General features: G+C 40.2%; 1 protein-coding gene across 3 annotated transcripts in view; it reads left to right on the top strand.

Annotated features, from left to right (window-relative positions):
* Nucleotides 1-16,887, top strand: part of shisal1b (shisa like 1b) — a 43,667-nt gene that overhangs the window by 17,831 nt on the left and 8,949 nt on the right. For 2 of the 3 annotated variants that reach the window (XM_008276120.1, XM_008276122.1), the window contains 3 exons: nt 1,861-2,071; nt 9,124-9,337; nt 13,791-14,097. In XM_008276120.1, the coding sequence (XP_008274342.1) occupies nt 2,005-2,071; nt 9,124-9,337; nt 13,791-14,097 (588 nt within the window). In that variant the 5' untranslated portion in view covers nt 1,861-2,004. Of the gene's footprint in view, nt 1-1,860; nt 2,072-9,123; nt 9,338-13,790; nt 14,098-16,887 lie in introns of those variants that run through there. The other variant, XM_008276123.1, reaches the window with a different exon arrangement.

Here is a 16,887-nt window from a genome sequence, read left to right on the forward strand (position 1 = left end):
GCATCAGTAAGCATTATATGTTCTAGTAGGGTAGTCAAAAGATGAAATTAGTTCAACTAACACCTTGTTTTTGGGTCCGCAATTTTGTAATTTGGAAAAAATCTTGGAAAAAAGAAAGCAAAATACAACATTTTAGAAGCTGGAACAATGTGAGTCAGTACTAATTATAAAGAAAATAATAAATACCATGAAAAAAAAGCACAATTTAACTGTAATTTAACTGTATCTTTTATTTATTTATTGTTGGAAAGCAAATAAAACAACTATGTTAATTCATATGCTTGCTTGTGGACAGTTTTTTTATTTTTTGCACATTCTGCTGATCTTGTTTGGACGAGGAGTTGTCTCTACTTTCCCTTCTTTCCTAGAAGCTTCTTGGAACTTATTAAGATATCAATTAATTGGTGTTTTTACTGACTGCAAGGTGGCTCGGTGGGTTAGCACTTTCACCTCGCAGATAAAAGGTTGCTGGTTTGTGTCCCAGTTAGGACACCTGGGATCTTTCTGTGTGGAGTTTGCATGTTCTCTCCGTGCAGCATGGGTTCTCTCCGGGTTCTCTGGTTTCCTCCCACAAGGTCCAAAAACTTGTTGAGGTTAATTGGTGACTCTAAATTGTCCGTAGGTGTGAATGTGAGTGTGCTTGGTTGTCTGTCTTTAAGTGTGGCCCTGTGATAGACTGGTGACCTGTCCAGGGTGTCCCCTGCCTTTGCCCTGATAGGCTCCAGCCCCCCCCACAACCCTAGTGACGATTTAGTGGTGTATAGATGATGGATGGATGGATGGATGGATGGTGTTTTTACTGGGCCGTTGGCAGCAGAACCTTTGGGTTCTGGAGGTTGCTGGGTAGTGCTTCCATAGATCAGGATTGTTCCAGTGCATTCCATGGATACTTGTTGGACCTGAGGCTGGGGCAGCATCTCAGGCACTTTGTTGTGTTTTCTTTGAACTGATTCTGAATAGCTGTTGTGGTGGCAGGACACAGTATTCTGCTGGAGGAGGCTGCTGCAGTTGGGGCTGTGGTCATGAGAGGCTGTGCTTGATCTGCAACAATGTTTAGGTGGGTGGTGCGTGTCAAAGTTATATTGATAGGAATGCCAGGAGATTGCTTTGTAGTGAGATGATCAACATTGTTCACTCCATGTATGAAGATTATAATAGGGCTGGGGTGTAATACTGTACATGGATTGCGTCTATGTTAGTCTTAAGAAATTTTGTGCTCCTTCGAATTCATTCGAACTTGAGTTGATGTGATAGCTGTTATATTCTGTGAGAATCAAAACAAGAATAAATGGATGTGACTCAATATCAAGAACTAAGTTTGTGATCAGGAGCATAGAACCTAACTGGAATATTTGCACTTCTCACTTGGCCCGGTCTTTTTAGAAAACCATTTTTTTCACATTGGAACAGTGTTTAGATGGTGGTAATGGGTAGCTGCAATAAGATGGTTAATGTTATTCACTTCACTGGTCGGTGCTTTAAATGTCTTGACTGGTAGATTATGAACAACAGAAAACAGCAATCTGATAGGCTGGAACTTCCCATTTCTGTCACATTCATTTGAAGACTCAAGTAATTATTTTATATCAAACAGTTGTCTGCCATTTATTTGATAGTAAACTAAATGATTAGTCAACAGTTTCATCATGGAACAACCTTGAGCTTCGGACTTGTCAGAGTGCCAAATTCAATTAAACTAAATGCCCAAGCGGTCCTGTTATGTAAGCCTAAGGACAGATTTCAGAAGGCATCATGGGTGCTCACTGCCAGACAAGCTGTCCAAACAGTTGGGTGGAGCTTCCAGAAATCCAAATCAAATATCTTAATCTCTCCTCTCCCTGCTTGTCTTGTTCCCATCAGGAGTCCTGACTCCCAGCAGCAGCCATGTGAGAGGAGCTGTCAGCGAGCAGAGGATGCCCACGTCCAGCTAAAGCAGAACAGCCCTTCCCCTCTCTCCTCCCTCCCCTCCTGCTCCCTCCCTCCCTCCCACATGAGGACAAGAAGATGACTATCACCAGTCGGCAGTCCTTCAATGTCCTGACGGTCATCTTCCTCCTGCTGTCTACTGCAGGTCTGTGAAGTTTAGTGTGTGTCACTCACTGACACTGCTTATCTGGCCCTTAAAAGTTCTCATTTTCTTTCTTTCTTTCTTTTTTTTTACTTACATAAGCGTTTCACGGTGTGCTCATATTACACATGCTTAGAAGCACTTTCCACAAATTTTGTATTCCCCAAAATGTGAGTCTCAGTCCCACGCTGAGTGAGCCACCAGCGCCACAAGCTAAATACAGAAAGCAAACCCCCCAACAATGTTCTATGGATAGAAGGAAATACATGTTGACATCTGATGTCCACAAGTTGAGTCAGAAACACTTAACATCAAGGCACTTTAAAACACTTACTGCCAACAACTTACTTTTCCTTGGCAGGAAAATCTCTGAACCTTAGGGTGCTCGCTAAATGAGGCCATACAGCGTAAACTGTGAAGAGAGCACATTATAACCCTAGAAGCTACAAAGAGAAGAACCCCGCCAACACATAGCTCTGAGATATGAAACACACATTATGCACAAGGGAAAAGATGCCGACTCAAGTCTGAAAATGACAAAATAGGGCAACAGAAGGAAGGTGTGTTAGAGAGAGAGATCTGTACAAGAGCTAACAGGAGGCGTACAGCAGGTTGAAAACTCATAATAATCAGAGGAGGGAGAGTGTGACTGATGTGAAGGACCACCTCATTAAGAAGCAGCACAGCAGCTCACTTTCAACTTCAAAATGGCCATGTTCACCTATACAAAAGTATACATCAAACCCAGAGAACCATGTTTCTTTTCAAATAACAAGTCCAAAGACAGGATGGCTATGAATTCTGGATGACTGCCAGAAACAAGACTTACTACCTGAATTTTTACTGTCCTTGGCAGTCAGAAAAGATGAAATATGACTCCCCACAATCTAATAATTCAGGGGTGTGGAGTACAAGGTTATATCAAAGATTTGTACAGTATTTTTTTGTCAAAAGTAAAAGAATGCTGTTGTCGTTAACGTTACAGACCACAGAAAAGAATAGGCTTAAGGTGTAAGAAGAAGAGACAATGTATCTCTATTTGTGGATTTTATTGCTATGAAAATAACTAATTAAAATATAAGTTACTGTAGTCTTAAAATAGTTTGGGTTTATTTTGTCATCATACATGTAAAAAGGTCACTAAAATTTCCCAGAAGCCAAAATGAGTTCATTTTTCAAAGCTGTTTTCCATGTATTAATAACACCTAAATGGTACACAGAGTTCTTCGTGTTTAGCTAAAGAAAAGGGGATGTGAAAATGAGGTTTTACAGCTTACCGAAAATCCACCTGAATTCAGTCGACTTACTTGTGACTCAGCATGATTTCATTTTCTGGTACACGAGCGCCGAATGAAATACAACAACGCTAACTTTTATGTTTCAGAACAAAGACAGACAACAAACTGCAGATGTGACTGCAGCCATAAATGAATAAATACGACGTGCGAGCACCGACTGATGTTCAGATGTTGCGTGCTTGCTCCACTGACAGAGAGCCATGGCGGTTTTCAGACCGCAGGGTGTAAACAAACTCTAATGCAAGAGCCAAGCTGTTAACTGTATCCTAAATTTCAAGAGGTGTTAATGAAATTAAGCAGGTGGGTGTGTTTACAACTGTATCATTTCCACAAGCAGCTGTTGTTCATTTAGGAATCCAGAGACTTCCCCTGAACTATTCTCCTTCCAGTTGTGCATCGTTAGAGGACTTTACGGTCCACTTCCGACACTGAGGGCCTCTGTTTCCTCACTGCCTGTTCACTTACCTACAACTGCTGACCCTCTCCTTTTTGGTGCAGCGCTTTATGGGACATAAAAAGCATGAGCTGATGGCAGAACCATTTCACTGACTTGTATAGCCAATGCAAGGGTCAAACAAAGTGTTTTGTTCAACGAAAAGCCATCCTTGACTTCTAATCCTGCTGTGTCCTTCAGGACTGCTTCATTTTACTCCCCCTCGTGCTAAAATAAGGATTGTTGAAGTGGAGCTGGCTGGCCTCACCAAGCTCATTATAACCTGAAAGAGCTCTCTTTCAAATGCTGATCTGTCTCTGTCTGAGATTAGTGAAAGACTTCTATCACCCCGCAGCATAGGAGGACCTTGAACTAAATCACAGTAACAACACTTTAACTGAAAACCCTGCCAGATTTTATAGGCTCCATTGATAAAGGGAAATGCACAAGATAAAGGCAAGTCATTTACTAAAAAAAGAATGATTTTTTAATAAAAAAGTTTAAGTGCACTTCACATGGAGTGGCGTCATTTAATTTATGATTATACTGAGAATTATCAAGGAAAAAGAAATCAAAGAAGATACAAATATTATTGGATCAGCAAATGTCACAATTCGAGCCAGAGTGACTCAAATCATGTCTTTAAATAAGTTAAAAAGAAATGCCAAAGCTTCATTTAAGGTAATTTACAAACTGTGTCACATAAGCTATCCACCGGAGAGTAAAGACGGGTTTATTTTTCAACTGTAAAATGTCCAATTCAGCACATTCGTTGGTCACACTCTTTGCTGCCAATTCTTAGTGGCATTTTGAAAACTAAACGTGTTAGTCTTGCTAAGTTTTATTTTTAGTGTTTTAGACATCTCTTGGTATGTTTTAGGGTACCATTTAGGTTTCCAGAATATATAGTATACAACAGACCTAAGTACAGTATCATTTAAAACCGCTCAATACATACAATATTTTTAAGCTGACGGTGGACTATTCGCTATTATGAACAATCAAACACAAATACTTTAGAAAAACTATTTTGAAAATACAAGCCCTAAAGTAGAAACTCAATGCATTAAAAGTAAATTTGTCTGTGATCGCTGACACACAAGTTAGAAACCCTATAAACACTGTGATTTTTGATTAACTGCACAAAAATTATCATAAAATGGCATTTGAGCCCCAGAACTTGCTCAGACTTGGTGGTTATCAGCGGAAATTAGAGTTTCAGTATGACGGATAGTGCAATAAAACATCATCATGCACCGTCGACCTTTATGGACAGCGTGTTACAAAGCTCAAGATTAAAGTTAAAAAGAGCATGAAAAGAAGGCTGATCAATATTGGGAGCACATTATTTGGTCAAATGATGGTCAAATTATATCTGTTCAGCTCAGATGACGTCCAGCATGTTTGGTGTGAATCTGGCTTGGACGATCACAGTGAATACATAGTCCTGACAGTGAAGCACGAAGGTTGGAGGCTGATGATATGGGGCTGCATCAGCGCAAAAGCTGTTGGGGAGATGACATTTATAGTTGGTGCCATGAATACTTGTAGATACCAAAATGACTCCCAGTCTGCAGAAGCACTGCCAGAGAGCAATATTCCGGCAAGAGTTTCTAAAGAAGGAAATTGTGAAAACTATGACCTGGCCAAGAATATCGCCTGACTCGAATCTAATACAACACATGTGGAGTATTTTAAAGAAAAGGCAGAACAACACAATTTCTCCAGGAAAGAGCAGATGAAAAAACAAGAGCGGCAGAACATCTCTACAGAAAATTGCAATGCCGGTATCCTTCATGCTGTGGAGGATTAAGTTTGTCACCAAAAATGAAGGTGAACCAACAAAGTATTGAAAAAAAGAAAGATGTGCTGACTTCTGTTGCATTGAAGTCCTACTGTGAGGCCTGCATTTTAAATGTAGTAAATCGTTACTTTTTTATTTGACATAAGAGCAAATACTTTACTGTTCAACTCAGATGTGATGCGGTTACTGCAAGATGATGCGATTTAGCTCATATTGCACAGGGCTGCACTCACTTCTGTTGTGTTCTGTAAATATTTTTTAATATCATAATGACACTTCTGTCCACCACTGATTTGTGGCATGTTTTGCATCAACTGTCTTCTGTTTTTGTCGGTGTCTCCCTGTTTTTGTTGCTTCTCATGGTCCAAATAGGATAAGAATTTTAATGAGGCCTTTTCTGTTTAAACAAAGGTCAAATAAAATCTAGTAAATACAATTCAAGCGCAGTGCATAAATCACAGGAACACAGGCAGCAGTAGCAGTGTATAGGTTTATTAGCCTGTATGTGTTTCCCAGCCTACTTATGCCTATGAGTAAGTGAATGAGCACATATTTAGGGCAGGGGGAGAGGATAAAGAATGATTTTATGCAGTTTTTATACCACTGCAGCACAGCTGTCTCCAGGCAAACCGCGGCATTCATTCTTGGTCTTATTATTAGTAATAGAGAGTGAAAGGATGCTTGGATGGTGATATTGATTAACTATGAGGGTGATGAACAAGTGGATGTGTCCGAGTCGATTATGACATGCTGCAATAACCATCAACTTTATTTCAGTTTAATTTAAAGGGGCTTTATTGGCATAGAATATTGCCAAATGTTGCCAAAGCAAAAAAATCCAAATCTTTATGAAATAGCAGTAATATGAACAGTAATAGAGCATTAAGGGTGATATATTTTAATCTTGTACAGTATATCATATGCAGACGTATATGTGCTGCCTGTTTGTAGGTCAGTCCTTGTCCCTGAGGTTGTGGCATTTCATGCATATTGGGCAGCTCGATGTGCCCTGTTTCCTTCTCCTATGTGTATTTTTGGTTCCTCATTTTGGCTCTTTAGAATCTGAAATTACAGAGTTAAGCTAGTTAAAGTAGAGGTTCCTTATTTCATTAAATGTTTTATGTTGAAATGTATCTCCGTCTCAACCTCACCTGTCGAGCAGCCATCATAGATTCTGTCTGCTTTCGGTTGTCTCCCTTTATCAATCCCTAGTTTGTGCTCACCAAATCAAGACTGCCTCAGTACACATCTACTCTGCCAAATCTCTTTTTAGGGCCAAAAAAAAAACATTTTACATACTTTGGCTTTTCAGTTCTTCTTTCCAGCTTTCTAAATAGATTTCCTGACATTTTGTCGTAATTTGGTTTGCTCTGATTGTTGTTTTGGAAAGCAGCGTTGTAGGTGTAACTCTCGCTTGATTCAGTGATACGATTACGGTGAACTAGAGTCGGGACATCTGGGGCGTTTTTTGAAAAATCATTCTATTAGTTTTCTCCGTGTTTGCTGCCAGGGCTCGGTTTGACAGTACCTTTCTACTGCGTCCAGCTGTTGTTGCACTCCTTGTTCAGTAGGAAACATTAGAGCAAGGTCATCTCCGTAACAAAAAGATGTCACCTCTCTATCTAGGAGGGCGAGGTCAGGAGCATCACATCAAATATCATACTCAAATTGCAACCCTGATGAACACTTCAGTATATTTGCCTGCATTACTGTTTTTTCTAGCCTTATGTTAGCCTGCTTGTTTTATTTCAGTACTGCACCGTACTTGTATCCTATTACTTTTCTACTTTGCAGGCACTGCTTATGTCATTTTGTTTTTCTGGGCAATATGTGGCACCAAAGTTTTTTTTATCTTAGCTTAACACCTCTTTTCTTGGTGAAAGTTCAAGTTTATTTGTTTCAATTTTAACAGCACGCCTTTTACCAGATGTTGGTTTGATCAGATCTGCAGAAGCCAAAAACGTAATAACGGACGATAACGTAATAAATTTGTTATTTTTAAAGTGTAATAGGCCAATAACGTAATAACTGGCCAATAACATAATAAAAGTCCTGAACCGATAACATAATAACTTTTGGCCAATCACAAAATAACTTTTTACGTTATCGGTTCTGGACTTTTATTCAGTTATTGGCCTTTTATATTTTAAAAAGTGCAGACTTATTACGTTATCGGCCATTGTTGCATTATCGGCTGTTGTTGCATTATTGGCTTCTACGAGAGCATACATTTTTTTTCCCCTATAGCACCATGTAGAAGTCTGTAATAGAGGCCTTACGATGCCAAATAGAATCAAAAGTTTTCTTAAAATCAATAAAACATGAATCTGTTACCATCTCTTGTTTCGTGTACATGCTTGTTAACCAAAGTGGAAAATGTATATACATGGTCATTGGTACTTTGGAAAGAAGCCAATTAGATTTGTAATCAAGGTGCTGTGTTGGTAAAGGAAATCTGGTATGTTATATGTAGAATACTACTGAATAATTTACCCAGGCAACCTCTGACACAAATGCCATCGTAGTTATTAGGGTGATTTTCGATCATTCTCTGATAGCATGTAGCCTGGACTGCTTTTGAAGTAGATTCCTGCGATTTCACATTAAAGCAAAACCTCATCGTTTGTTGGATTCCGTGACAAAAACTATATTTTTTCCCTTTGGAGACGGTAAGGATGCACAGGTTTATCTTCCTCTAACGCTGCAGGGACTTGAAAGCAAAGTCACAGATGAATGCAAATAAGCCAAGGCACCATTTGTACCACACATCTTTCCCTCGCTCCATAATGAACTGACTGCGTTGCCACATTTGACTCCAGCTGCCACGAAAAGTAGTAGCATTTGCAGGCTGACTTTAGCTTTGATGAAGCAGGTAAAGAGAGTCCAGCATTTTTTTGTTGGAGTTCAGTCGTTTTAATCATATGGTGGTGAAAAAAATTGTCTGTGTGATTCTTTATTCTGAATTTTAACAAAAACACCATCTATAAATTAACAATATACTATAGTCATTTCTGTATGTGGTCTGAGAATCATATTTGGTGTTTCCAAGCAGAAGCACTGACACTCTTGTGTTTGCATAATGACCTAATAAATTAAATGTATTCTATGTTTTGGGGCTCGTTGTGTTCCTGCAAGAAAGAAAACTGACAGTGCTTTTGCAATCATGCATAATAGGATGTCTCCTATCTGATTATTTTTGCAAGTACACTGAGTTTGTTTTTTGTTCCTTGTCCTACACGCTTATTGTTAGATGAATTCTCTTCAATCATGTCTTTTCAGAGGCTTCCCAAGAAAACAAAAAGCATTCAATACTATGTTTGTGGAGTTTTGTTGTTGTAGGTTGAAGGGTATTTCGTTGAGAGCGGCTTTCGATAAAGGCATCTAATAAGGGGTTGTCATTTTTCGGAGTTGTTAGGCAAACACAAAATTTTGTCTTTAAGGTCATGAGCAGGGATGTGTCTCCTTAATATAACATCTACTTTTCTGTTTTTTGCTTTTTTTGTCTTCCTCACCACTGCAGCCCTCTCAGCTCATTACCGAGTGTGTGAACCCTACTCTGACCACAAAGGGCGGTACCACTTTGGCTTTCACTGCCCACGCCTCTCCGACATCAAGACCTACATGTTCTGCTGTCACCACAACAACACCGCCTTCAAGTACTGCTGCAACGAGACCGAGTTCCAGATGGTCATGCAGATCAACCTCACCACCACCTCAGACGGTTATGCACACAAGTAAGTCATAATATCGAACATCCACTTGACCAAATTTGACTCATGTACGAGCCGTCAGCCTGCCCTGTTCAGTACCTGTTCTGTTTCATTTGGTATTTTTATAGTTTTATTTCTTTTTTTGTTAAAGAAAATAATTGAAGGTCTTTATTTATGTTAAGTAGACAAACATGCAAATTTTGTAATGTCATTAATATGTACATCCCCAGTTTTCCAGCAACACAAGGTGGAAAAGAAAAAAAAGTAGGGAATGCCCCAATCACCAGAAATAGCATCCTGCTGCAGTGACTTTAATAACGGGGAAGTCATTTTATAGGCACATACTGTATCTACTTTCTAGGTCATAATGAAATGACCTAGAAAGTCCTCAGAGACACATACCTCTGCCAGTGACGCCACTTTGTTATTTTTATACAAGAAAAATGCTCATTCTGTATTTAATCTACATCAAAACACACATGATGATGATGGGCAGTTTTGGAGGTTGAGTGACTCCATGGATGCATTACAAAACGGGACTCGCAGGCGCAGGGGCGGCGCGTGTCTGCCTGTTTTAAATGACCGTAAAATATTTTTTACATTCAGTTTTTAGTTTTTTAAAAAGACAGGGCCTGGTGAGAAGTGCGACTGTTCCAGTTAGGTTTATAAGCTCCTGATCCCAAACTTGGTACTTGAATAATAAGTCACATCAATTTATTCTTAGTTTTTTTTTCCCCTCCCCACATAAAAATATACACTCAGATTTTCACAGCAAATAAGAGCTTGTCACATTTTCAGACTTTAAATGAATGGGAACTGGCATGTAATTCAGTCAAACTAACTGAGGACGTGATCCATATAAAATATTGCACCCCCGCCTGCCAGACTAGTCTACATATATCCTCCGCCAAGGCGAGAGCTGAGTTTGTTTGTTTGTCTGTTTGTTTGCTTGTCTGTCAGCGAGATTGCGCAAAAACCACCAAGCTGACTTTTTATGAAACTTGGTCGAGAGATGGGCAAAGGAAGAGCACATTAGAGTTAGGTGAGGATCAGGATCGCTTTCTTTAAAAATGCAAGACAGGGCGTTGACATTTGGGCTCTCAGACTGCCCTTCCTGTTTCCTGAGCGGCATCATATAACCGAGCCATATATCCTAATCTAGCTGTCTTACTGGTGATGGCCTTTTTATGAGCTTCTCACCAAAAGTCCTGAGCAGAGGACACAGATGTCTCACTGGGTGGCAAGCTAGCAGGTGAGTCTTCAGTTGTTGCACTCATAGACTTTACATTTTTAATCTGAGCTGGTCATTATAGTGCAAATGTTTTATTATCCATCATGGTAGCTCTCTGCTCTCTGACAGCCAACTACCCACTCTACTCCACAGCTATAAAAAAAGTTTGATTTCCGCTCTGGTCAAACTGCGGGTTACACAACCTAATTCTCACGGAGTACAACCTGGCCCTGAGGCAGATACTTTCACCAAATTACCAATGAATCTTATTCTTTTTGGTAACTTTGCCATCTGGAATGTCGAACCCCAAATTCTACACACAGCTTTTCAGATACTGAGTCGTCATTATGATCAGATCAGACTGGTATTCCTCCCTAGTGTCTCACTACTAGCCCACTTTACTGATTGGTTAATATGACATACACCCCTGCTGCAAGGCAAACTTTTCTCCTATATTGAAACAAAAGTGCAAATACAGCCCTAGCTGTCAGGTCTTTTTTCAAGCAGTCATGGTTTTGTGTTTTGTCCAAACCTTATCTGAGAATATTCAGTTTTCCATTGTCCTGAAATGTGCATAATTTCAACTGACTCAAGTGGATGATCACTGAACCACTGCCATTCAATGCATTCAAGAGTCTTTCTTTTTTTTGAATAAAAAGATGTCCCTCTGATATTACTTATTATATTATAGGAAAACACGATGGCAGGTCTTTACTTTTTTCGAGACCATTAAAAAATATGCATTCAGAGTTCAGCAGATGTAGACAAAACCTATACTGATAACATTATTCTTAAAATATGGAACGAGGCAAGATATAAACTCGTATGACTCATTGTTAGGGCCCAAAATTTAAATTGCTTCAGTAATGGTCACACTGTGGCACTTTTCACACCAAAGGCCATTCGCTTTTCTTCTCAGCCTCTAATGGATCTTTGCACCAAGTTAGACTGAAATCAGTTTTGTACTTTTAAACAATATCCTGCGAGAACTCAAACAAACAAACACGAGCAAAAGATAACCTCCAAGGCACAGGTAATTAGGGAAAAGTATGTTGTCCTGAATCTTGAGGAGTTTTACGTAAGCAGCCGTGGCGGAACAAACAGTTTCAGAGCTGACATTTCCTCAGATCAGATGAAAACAGTCGGTTTTAATTCTGCAGACTCACAAAGAGTTTTACTTCCTCGACGGTATCGCGCTCATTGACACTGTTTGCCTCTTGCTCGGAGAGATCGTTGACATTGATCTGCACCTACAGAGGCATTCATAACCAGCAGAGAGAAGAGCAGATGCTAAAAGCAGTTGTTGTGTTGGGAGTGGGACGCCTCCACATGATCGCTCACTGAGGCCAGTGTTAAGTGCTGGCTATTATATCGAGTAATACTATAGTGTACTTGACTGTTTCACAGTACAGATATTAAATATGCAAGAATTATAGTGCTGTGTTGTTTTATTTAAAAGTGTACCGCACTACACATTGCCACGATGAGAGAGATTTTCACAGGGGACGCATAAACCTGAAGACACAGTAACTTGCTTGCGGGATAAGCAGATTTAAACACAGTGAGGGACACAGACAAACGTGCCTCTTGTTCTGTGGGAGCTCCCAGTAGGAGGTTTGGGTGACAAAACCACAGCTCTCTGTAGTAATGCCCTCCCAGCATGCCTCTGTCTCAGACGGTTCACACTGCCCTGGAGCAGGTCATGATATTTCATTTTTAGTGTCAGATGGCCGGTTGGGCCACTCTTTCATCTGGGCTCAATAGCTAAAAGGACTGCGGGTTTGATATTTACCACTGGCCAAGCGAGGCAAACTGGCCATAACTCAGCTCCCTTCTCACTCTGCATGCTGAAAATGGTATTAGAGTGTAAGATTTACTGCAGTTCAAGGTAAAATTTAAGGCATTTGACCTTTGACGAATCCGCTAGTGTATTGCGTGCATTGTAGCCCACAGCCCTCCGTGTAGCTACACAGCAGCTGAAATAGTGCAGAATTGAAATGGATCGAGGAGCCCTCTGAGAATAAATGTTGAAAAAGGTAACAAGAAAAGCTAAAACCTCTGGCAGACAATCAATTTCATCTGCTTTCTTTCTCTGAGAAAGTTGTGTTAAATATTGAGCACTGGTGTTTTTAGTTGTGTGGTCATGATCCATTGCTCCAAAGACTGTGCACGTATTCGTACCGCTTCCCCTCAGGCTGACTCAAACACAGTCGTACAAGGAAAGCCTGGTGGTCCCTCGGAAGGTGTTCAAGATGTAGAAACTAAATTCTGGGCAAATGTCTCTGATGCAGAGGTGAAGAAAGATAAATGCAGTTACGTCGATTTGAGTGCAGCAATGACATTCGTCTGCCGGAGTGCTCATTCGCGCAGCTCAGATGTTTGTTTTAAAGCAATTTCTTCAGATAAATATCTCAAAGGCCACATCATTTCCAGCCAGAAGTGGATTCACTTGATTTACTGAACGAGAAGTCACTTGGACGTCACTTTTTATAAGGGCTCCAATCATTGCACTCACAATGATTGCATGTGGCAAAATAAAAGATGGCTTTCCCGCCGAATAAATCTCTATTTTGGAGTAATATCCTGCGTCATCTGTGTCTCCAAGAATATTTTTTCATTCCATCCACTTGTGTGATATTGTCCCCTCAGTGCCAATTTGAGCCGCAATGTCACACCCAGAGTTGATTTAATATCACTGCCTTTGCAAACGCTGCTGCTCAAACTTATCAGGAAGCTGGGGTTTTTTTTTAAGCTATTTCTGCTTATTCCCAGTGTTGTACTTTATAGATGTGGTTTGACTAAGACAAAGTTCAAATGTGCCCCACATAAATCCAGCTGGATCATGTAATACATGAGGAAAATTTATGAGAAGTGAAAAATAAGAGCAGCGATTTTCATATAAACCATGCAGGAGCCAGAATGAGATGGATTAAAAAGTCCCTCGTGCTAATGAAATTCTTTGTCCAATTTAGGAAAGAGAGTTTAAGCAGCAGCAAATGGAACAGATGGAGGGTTTTAATATATTTATTTATACTACTAGTTTTTATCAAGGGAGGATTTGATGAACGTCTTGGTCTTGCCACATGAACGCCAAACAGTCACACCTGGCAGCGGCATCGTAGCTTTTGGGATTTAGGGGCCCAGCTTGAGGGTATCTGGATGGCGGCTCTGAGCGTGTGAAGAGTGTTTATCATCATCTTTCCCAGATTACTCTGAGTTAATACTCCCAGTCTGTCTCTCCTGCAGTAATTACACAGCCCTGGTCGGGGTGTGGATCTACGGCTTCTTCGTCATGGTGCTGCTTGCCCTGGACTTCCTCTACTACTCGGCCATAAATTATGAGCTGTGCCGGATCTACCTGGAGAAATGGGGTCTGGGAGGACGTTGGCTGAAGAAGGCTCGGAGTCAGTGGCACAGGTCCATGCCGGAAGAGAGTGAAGCCCAGGCCCAGGCCCAGCCCATGGTTCCCAGCCACTACCAGCCCAGACACAGCCTCCGGGGGGAGAGCCACAGCCCCACGCTCCTGCCCTACAACACCTCCACCGCATGGTGAGTCGCTGCCTGACATGTGACAACTGCCAACCTGCAGTTCAGCACAGATGTCCACCACAAAACTGCACAAACAAGCAAATGCGACTACATCATGTATAATATCAAGTAAATATTGTTATTAGGAGTCAACTGATTATCAGCCTGGCCAATTACAAAATCCAATTCAGTGATTTTTAGTGGAGTATTGCATGTTTTCTAACTGGTTCCTGATAAAAAATAAATTAATTTATAAATCCACTGCTTAGGCTCTGATGCAGCCACCTCTCTAAGTCCCGCCCACAGCTTGATCTGATTGGTTGCACATCACAGTTAATAGCCTATGAGCACTGAAGAATAAATGTTGAAACGTTTTCTTTAAATCAAACATACAAAAAACATTATTAAAGAATGGCATTGCACAAAGGTTTTGTGTTTGTGTTAAATTAAAGAAAATTTTGACACAAGGTTTTTTATTTTTATGATTACTGTATATCCATTCCATAAATCAAATAATCAGTATTGTGTTTCTCTGAAAAAGAACAACAGAATATAAGTGACCCCTAATTGGAATTAATTACAGTAACATTTAGGAACCAAAAAAATATATCTGTATCTTTTCTGTAGCCTTTGTCCCATTGATTGTTGCCTTGCCCAAAAGTCATAACTGCATACCGTGACAGCGACCAGTTAAGTTTTCCTCATTATTTTTGTTTAGAATTTTTTTCGGTTAATTTAACAAAGCAATTTAGAACTGAAGAACACACACACAACGAGGTGTAAACTACTGTGAGCCTCAAGGCACATGTACGTATGTTTTATCTATTGAAACATGCTGCACTCTTCCTCTTTAATTAACTTAATTTGGTTAAGAGGACTATGATTGTTTCAGATCTTCTGTTAATTAAGCCTCCACAGCGCATTTAGGTAACCCAGCTGGCGCTACAACATCACAGTGATGGTTACAGAATTTCTAAAACTAGTAAAATTGTCTGGTTCTAGTCTAAAAAAAAATGCACACGTTTGTTTATATCTGAAAACTTTCTTTTATAGCTCAGAAACACAAAACAAAAAACACTACAAAACAGCTGAAGCCTTCAAAAGCGACAGCCATATAGTAGGATGAGTTACATAAACTTTGCACAATATAATTTGTTCTGCTCTGATAAGCATATTTCCAGTACAGACACTGTTGTTGTTTAGAAAAACAATGAATGAAACAGATTCTTCGTATCGCATTCAGCGGTCCCTTCAGGAAATGTTGTTTTACGTCATTTCTTTTTTGCACAGTATCTCTTCGGATCTCATTTTCTTGTCTTTGTATTTTTCTTTGTGTTCACTGTTTTGTTACAAAGAGGGCTACATGGTAGGGAAACCGCCTAGGAGGACAAATTAGAGCATTTTTAGCATATTTTCTCCAAGCCAACAGCGAGGAAGCCTAAACATCAGGCTCTCTGTTTCCTTGAATTCCTTGTTAGGAGCACAGTGCAAACATCAAGATACAGGCAGCACACACACAGTCACAGCCAATCAGTGATGCTTTAACTGATTACCTTAAAAATTACAGACTTTATCAGTATTTAAGAATTCCACCCTTCTGCCCACTAATGGATAATTTTCTGCAAAACATCTGATCTGCATCTCTCATCTCAAAATAGCTGCACTCTGTCTCCACATCTACTTCTTTATAAAAGAGAATTTTTGGGTTGAAGAAATTTCTTGGTTTTAAGTCTGACCGGCTCATTAGGGAGCTGTCATTATTAATGAATAGAAAAGAACAGGATAATGTGAAGACTCCAGTGGCCGCCTGAGGCGCCTAACTCAACCTGAATGAGACGACTCTGAGTCACATTAGAAACCATTCATGGAGCTTCTGTGGCAAAACACCATCTGCTATCCTTTCAGTTTATCTTTTTATTACCTTTGAGAGCAGTCGCAGGAGGTGCGTTAGGCTGCATGTGACTGTTGTTAAAACATAGGAGATGATTTACGATGCCAGGACTGTACAATAACACACTGTAGCCGCAGGGAACTTCTCTTCTTTTGCCAGACATTGTTCAAACTTCATAATATAGCTACACAATCACACAGCAGAGCCTGAACAAACTAACATTTTCATGCAGTCAATTTTTCATTCAGTTCTCTGTCTCAGACACTGTGCACCCTATCTGTCTGACTGGAGCTCAGTGTCTTCCTAAAGGTAGACATCTCTCTGGGGTCATGATAATTTAATGTGAGCAGAGATTTGACAAATGGCTGTGAGAAGCAGTGTGGACTGTGGGAGCCATAGATAGAATAGCTGGGATGCTGCAGAGGGATCCTGGGGCTGCTCTGCTGGTGGAAATGTGGTTAAGTAAGACTGGACATATCCACGGAGCCTCCTCATTAGACGTGAAGTCAGTTTGGTATGATAGGACTCATCAATCCTAGACTGGCTAGGTTGACCTCTACTGGCAGGATGCCAGCTTTGAGCCACAAGATGTCTATAAAAAGGTGCTTGAATCTGCAGCGAAATGCTCGTTGTCAAAGTGAGCCTGGAAAACGAGAGCATGCTAACTTCATGGTAATTCATGCTGATGATGAGTAATGGGAACTGCTTCCGGGCAGATAGTGGTGTTATTGTCTTGTGCAACATCTTTTCTAAAAATAAAAGGTGTGACTGCTCCTTAATAAACAGGGCACCATTTAGCAAGAGCTATAAATGCTCGCTTATAATCACTCACATCAGTAAAAAAAAAAGAAAAAAAGTGACAGATGCTGGGAGCTAAATTCAGCTGCAAGCATTTTCTGGGGCACGATTAGAATAGCCTGTTTG

Source organism: Stegastes partitus, unplaced genomic scaffold (genome assembly GCF_000690725.1).
Source record: "Stegastes partitus isolate 25-593 unplaced genomic scaffold, Stegastes_partitus-1.0.2 Scaffold65, whole genome shotgun sequence".
Lineage (NCBI taxonomy): Eukaryota > Metazoa > Chordata > Actinopteri > Pomacentridae > Stegastes > Stegastes partitus.